The following is a 6,536-nucleotide window of genomic DNA, read 5'->3' on the forward strand; positions in this document are numbered from 1 at the left end:
TAGTGCAGTGGTGCCATCGCAGCTAACTGCAGCCTCCCGCCTCGGCCTCCCAAAGTGCTGGGATTACAGGCGTGAGCCACCGTGCCCGGCCTTTTTTTTTTTGAGATAGAGTCTCTGTCGCCCAGCTTGTAGTGCAGTGGTGCGATCTCAGCTCACTGCAACTTGCAACTCCCGCCTTCTGGGTTCAAGTGATTCCTGTGCCTCAGCCTCCTGAGTAGCTGGGATTACAGACGTGTACCATCACACCCAGCTAATTTTTGTTTTTGTTTTTGTTTTTGTTTTTTTTAATTTTTGTATTTTTAGTAGAGACAGGGTCTCACTATGTTGGCCAGACTGGTCTTGAACTCCTGGCCTCAAGTGATTCTCTTGCCTCAGCCTCCCCAAGTGCTGGGATTACAGGTGTGAATCACCACGGCTGGCCCACGTTCTTTTTTTTGTTTGAAACAGGGTCTCATTCTGTTTCCCAGGCTGAAGTGCAGTTGCATGATCATAGCACACTGTGGCCTCGAACTCCCCAGGCTCAGGTGATCCTCCCACCTCAGCCTCCTGAGTAGCTGGGACTACAGGCATGTGCCATGACACCCAGCTAATTTTTGTATTTTTTGCAGAGATGGAGGTCTCACTGTGTCACCCATGGTGGTCTGGATCTGCTGAGCTCAAGCAATCTACCTGTCTTGGCCTCCCAAAGTGCTGGGATTACAGGTATGAGCCACTGCATTGAGCTTAGTCCATTTTCTGTTGCTACAACAGAATACTGGAGACTAGGTAATTTATAATGAACATAAATTTATTTCATTCATGGTTCTGGAGGCTGAGAAGTCTAAGAGCATGGTGTTTGGATCTTGTGAGGGCCTTTTTGCTACATTATAACATGGCAGAGAGTATAACATAGTGACAGGGCAAGAGCATGTCAGCTCAAGTCCCTCTTCTTCTTATAAAGCTACCATTCCATCGTGGGGCCCCATCCTGATGACTTTATTAATCCTAATTACCTCCCAAAGGCCCCACCTCCAAATGCCATCAATATATGAATTGGGGGACTCATTCAAACCACAGCATATCCCTAAACAATATTCCATCTATTCTTGTCTTTCTAGTCTGGTTCTCACCCTCAATAGTTCACCAAGACTGCAAAAGGTCAGCAATGACTTAGGTGCTAATAAATTCAAAGGATACTAGAATGTCTTCATGTTATTTGGCCTCTGAGTAGCTCTCCAGAGTTACTTTCACCTTCTTCATTCCATCCCTTGACTTCTAAGGAACTGCCCCCAACTCTTTTGTTTTCTTCATCACTTCAAACCACCCTAATCCTATCTCCTTTGCTGGCTCCTCCTCCCCTGCCCTACCTCAAAATATTGGCAAGTCCCATGGCTTAAGTATACATGTTCTTTTCATCTCCATCTATGCTCTTTTCCTAGATAGTAGTCACCTCATGACTCCAAATATCATCTACATAACGCAGACTGCCAAATCTCAATCTCTCACTTTGACCTCTACCTTAGCTCCAGTTTGTACATCCAGCTGCTCAGCTGACACCTACACTCAGATGTCTTGTAGACATCTCAAATTCAAAATGAACAAAATGAAACCCTGGACTTAACCCCCAACTCATTCCTTCACAATCCCACTCTCCCTTTTCAGTATATGGTCCATCATCCAGCCAGTGCTCTAGCCAGAAACCAGGAGTCATCCATGACCACCCCTGTCATTCACATCCAACTCATCAGCAAAATCCATTCACTTCACTTCCCAAACATGGGGTATCTTGAATCAATTCTCTCAGCCGTACTTCCAATCCAGTATCACTACCCTGGCCTATGCCAGCATAATCTCTTGCCTACTAAGTGCTCTCTGCACTCGGTCTTGCCCCTTTCAACTCTACTCTCCACACAACAGCAAGTTTGACTGACATAAAAGTAAAATGTAGGCTGGGCGCGGTGGCTCACACCTGTAATCCCAGCACTTTGGGAGGCGGAGGCGGGTGGATCACCTGAGGTCGGGAGTTCACGACAAGCTTGACCAACATGGTGAAACCCCATCTCTACTAAAGATACCAAATTAGCCAGGCATGATGGCGCATCCCTGTAATCCCAGCTACTCTGGAGGCTGAGGCAGGAGAATTGCTTGAACCCAGGAGGCGGAGGTTGCAGTGAGCTGAAACTGTGCCACTGCACTCCAGCCTGGGCGACAGAGTGAGAATCTGACTCAAAAAAAAAAAAAAAAAATTGGCTGGATGTGGTGGCTCTTGCCTCTAATCCCTGCACTTTGAGAGGCCTCATTTGGAGGATTGCTTGAGCCCAGGAGTTCGAAACCAGCCTGGGAAAAATGTTGAGACCTTGTCTCTACAAAAAATAAAAAATTAGCAGGGTGTGGTTGCTCGCGTCTGTGGTTCCAGCTACTCGGGAAGCTGAGGTGGGAGGATCGATTTAGCCTGGGAGGTTGAGGCTGCAGTGAACCATGATCGAGCCACTGCACTCTGACCTGGACGACAGAGTGAGACCTTTCCTCAAAAAAAAAAAATTGGTCTTCTTGGCTGGGCACAGTGGCTCACATCTATAATCCCAGCACTTTGGGAGGCCAAGGCGGGCAGATCGCTTTGAGCTGAGGAGTTCAAGACCAGGCTGGGCAACATGGCAAAACCGCATTTCTACAAAAAATACAAAAAAAATTAGCCGGGCATGTCTCAAAAAAAAATAAGTAAAAAAGGTAAAACATGTAAAAAGCTTGCTTAGCATAGTACGTATAGTAGAGATATTTAGGTGGTGTATTTGAGAAATAAAAGGATTGAATACTTTCCATTATCTGCCGCTAAAGAATCAAGAGGTTCCTAAAATTCCTTTCAGCCAGCTATTATCAGTCCTTTGTGATTTGTTTTTTGTTTTTGTTGTTTGTTCAGAAATATATCCCTTGTCTTACCTCAGATCAAATACTGCTTTTGGAATAAGATCCAAACTTCTTAATGGTGCATTCAGGCCTTTTCAAGCTCTGATTTTTTTTTTTTTTTTGAGACGAAGTCTCACTCTGTCGCCAGGCTGGAGTGCAGTGGCACAATCTCCCTCAGTGAGCCGATCTTGGCTCACTACAACCTCCATCCCCCAGGTTCAAGCGATTTTCCTGCCTTAGTCTCCCAAGAAGCTGGGATTACAGGCATCTGCCACCACACCCATCTAATTTTTGTATTTTTAGTAGAGACGGGATTTCACTATGTTGACCAGGCTGGTCTCAAACTCCTGACCTCAAGTGATCTGGCCATCTTGGCCTCCTAAAGTGCTGGGATTACAGGCGTGAGCCACCGCACCTGGCTTGAGCTCTGATTCTAATCACCCTTTTTCTTTGTACCACACACTCTTCTTCCACATATCCTATACCCTGGCAAATGAGGTGGTTTAGGGCTCTGTGACTGTGCCGAATTCCCTGCTGCCTTTACACACTTATTCCTTTCTCCTGGGATGTTCACCCTGAATTATCAACATGAGAATCAGCTGATTGTCAGAGCAAGGCTTAAAACTCTGGTTTTTGCGGGGTGCAGTGGCTCACGCCTGTAATCCCAGCACTTTGGGAGGCTGAGGTGGGCAGATCACGAGGTCAGGAATTCAAGACCAACCTGGCCAATACGGTGAAACCGCGTCTCTACTAAAAATCCAAAAAATTGGCTGGGCGCGGTGGCTCACGCCCATAATCCCAGCACTTTGGGAGGCCGAGGCGGGTGGATCACGAGGTCAGGAGTTTGAGAGCAGCCTGACCAACATGGTGAAACCCCGTCTCTACTAAAAATAAAAAAAATTAGCCGGGCCTGGTGGTGCGCGCCTGTAATCCCAGCTACCCAGGAGGCTGAGGCAGGAGAATTGCTTGAACCCAGGAAGTGGAGGTTGCGGTGAGCTGAGATCGCGCCACTGCACTCCAGCCTGGCCAACAAGAGTGAAATTCTGTCTCAAAAGAAAAAAAAAAAAAGGAAAGTAAAATGTAAATCCCATCTTCTTAGTGCCCTGCTTAAAACTTTTCAATGACTTCTCATTAGCATAAAAGCCAAAATTACTACTACAGGCCACAAGATGCTCAATGATTTTGCCCCGCCCACCTCTTCAACTTCTTCTGATGTTCCTCTCCCCCACTGCCTTCCAGCCATCAGTTCTTCAAACAAGACCTTTCCTAGCCAGGCACAGTGGTTCACAACTGTAATCCCAGCACTTTGGGAGGCTGAGGCAGGCAGATCGTCAAGAACAGGAGGCTGGAATTAGTGGTTCACATATGTAATCCTAGCAGTTTGGGAGGGGAAGGAGGGAGGATCTTTGAGCCCAGGAATTCAAGACCAGCCTGGGCAACACAGCAAGAACACTGTCTCTAATTAAAAAAAAAAAAAAGAGGACAGGAACTGTGTGTCTAGTTGACTACTATTATCTCCATTTCCTAGTACCATGCCTAGCGCGTGGTAGACATTCACTTAATAAATAGCTGGTGAATCGTATCTTCCTGGAAATGTATACGTAACTCCTTGAATGAGGAAACATGCTTCTCCACTGTGCAATAAGAAAAACTAAGTCAAGTTTCTAACCTGTGGTTTTATTTTGCTTAGAGAACAGGGTCTTGGCTACGTTGCCCTGGCTGGTCTCGAACTTCTGATCTCGAGCGATCACTCCCACCTCTGCCTTCCTAAGTGTAGGGATTACAGGAGTGAGCCACCGCGCCCGGCCAAGTCTCCAATTTGCTCAAGGTCATTGAAATAGCAACTGAAGAAGCTAGGATTCGAACCCATGTCTGTAGGATTCCAGAGCCCTCACTCTGAAATACATACTGAAGTTTCCCAGTTTTCGGGAACCCGGCTGTACAAGATGACCAAACACAGTACCAGGAAGCGGGAGCCCCAGACCCCGCGGAGCGCCAAAGTTCCCAGGAGGCACAGCGCTCGGGGGTGTGGCCAGACGCAAGGGCGGTGCCGGGCGTCGGAAGACGGTTCGGAACTGCGTATCCCCCAAGGCTCCACAGGGCGCCGCTGACTGGCGGAAGCGAGGGCGGGGACAGCGGGATGACGTTTTAAGGACGCTTGCGCGCGGGATTTAAACTGCGGCGGTTTATGCGGCGTTAAGACTTCCTAGGGTTAGCGGAATTGAGGTTTCTTGGCATTGCGCGTTTCTTTTCCTTGCGGACCCTCCGAATGGCCATGGACTCGTCGCTTCAGGCCCGCCTGTTTCCCGGTCTCGCCATCAAGATCCAACGCAGTAATGGTGAGGAGCGGGGTCCCTAGGTCAAGGGGACTCGTGAGCGGTGAGACGACTGAAATTACTGCCCCTCCCCAGACACACAAATGGGCTCCCACTCTCTTTCTCTCCCTCCCTCCTTTTCACACGCACTAAGTCCTGGTCTCTGCACTGGCAGTCATTCTTCCCTACACAGGGGTGAGAGTCTGCGCTGGACGTGGGTCCCTTTCGCAGTCCTCCGGGAGTGGGCGGACCTTCTCCAAGGCTGGTAGACCCAGGGAAGTTGGGGCTTCTAAATTCACTTCCCTTCCAAAATTCTCCCCGGAAAATGCCCTGCTCTTATGGGGACCTCGGCCTCCTGGCCCCTCTACTCTCGAATAATATTGCAAAGTTGCAGTATGTCAGGCACTGGGACTTTGGGTTAACGGGACAGACAAGATCCCTGCTCTTGAGGAGCTTGTAGTCGTTCTCTCTTTTGCTTAAGCAGCTACCGCAGTTCTGGCACGTCTAATACCCGTGTCATTAGGGGAATGGACAGATAGGACCGCCAGAAGTGAGTTACGAAAACCCCAAGAGGGCCAGATCCTTAATGCTATGTTGAGGAAAAGTTCATCTAAGGGCTTTAGGGAATCCCCTGCTCAAACATACTTTTGTGTGTTCTCTTCTCTAGGCTTTCTTTTGAGTAGGGGTGAATCCTTATCCCATGCAGCTTTTTAAAAACCTGTCCCCTGCCCACCTCACTGTGGATATTCTAAAGGTGAAGCCCAGGAGATTTGTTTCTCTTAGTTTTGTTTGTTTGTTTTGTTTTTTTTAAAGGCAGCTGCCTGTTCCTTCAGGTTAACTCCACTTTGGGAATCTCTGTGGAATCCTAAAAGTGAAGCTCTCAGGAAAGAGAGGGTAATTCTGGTTTTTTCATACTTTATAGGTTTAATTCACAGTGCCAATGTAAGGACTGTGAACTTGGAGAAATCCTGTGTTTCAGTGGAATGGGCAGAAGGAGGTGCCACAAAGGGCAAAGAGGTAGGTTCTATGAGAATTCCTCTACCACATTTAATGCCTTCCTACATAAAGGATCTGTGCAGAAGTGGAATCTGTGAGAGCCTAGTTTATGATGCTGTGCTCTTCTCACGCCTGTAATCCTAGCACTTTGGGAGGCTGAGGCGAGTGGATCATCTGAGATCAGGGGTTCGAGACCATCCTGGCCAACATGGCGAAACCTGTGTCTACTGAAAATACAAAAATTAGCCGGTCGTAGTGGTGCTAGCCTGTAATTCCAGCTACTCGGGAGGCTGAGGCAGGAGAATTGCTTGAACCCAGGAGGCGGAGGTTGCAGTGAGCTGA

At 48.0% G+C, this 6,536-nt stretch overlaps 1 protein-coding gene across 2 annotated transcripts in view; it reads left to right on the forward strand.

Moving 5' to 3' along the window:
- The first annotated feature begins 5,037 nt into the window (after window positions 1-5,037).
- KIF2C (kinesin family member 2C) overlaps window positions 5,038-6,536 on the forward strand; it is a 32,770-nt gene continuing 31,271 nt past the window's right edge. For both annotated transcript variants that reach the window (XM_011946114.1, XM_011946122.1), the window contains exons 1-2: window positions 5,038-5,222; window positions 6,121-6,215. In XM_011946114.1, the coding sequence (XP_011801504.1) occupies window positions 5,153-5,222; window positions 6,121-6,215 (165 nt within the window). In that variant the 5' untranslated portion in view covers window positions 5,038-5,152. The remainder of the gene's footprint in view (window positions 5,223-6,120; window positions 6,216-6,536) is intronic.

This window comes from Colobus angolensis, unplaced genomic scaffold, assembly GCF_000951035.1.
Source record: "Colobus angolensis palliatus isolate OR3802 unplaced genomic scaffold, Cang.pa_1.0 Scaffold106, whole genome shotgun sequence".
Taxonomy (NCBI): domain Eukaryota; kingdom Metazoa; phylum Chordata; class Mammalia; order Primates; family Cercopithecidae; genus Colobus; species Colobus angolensis.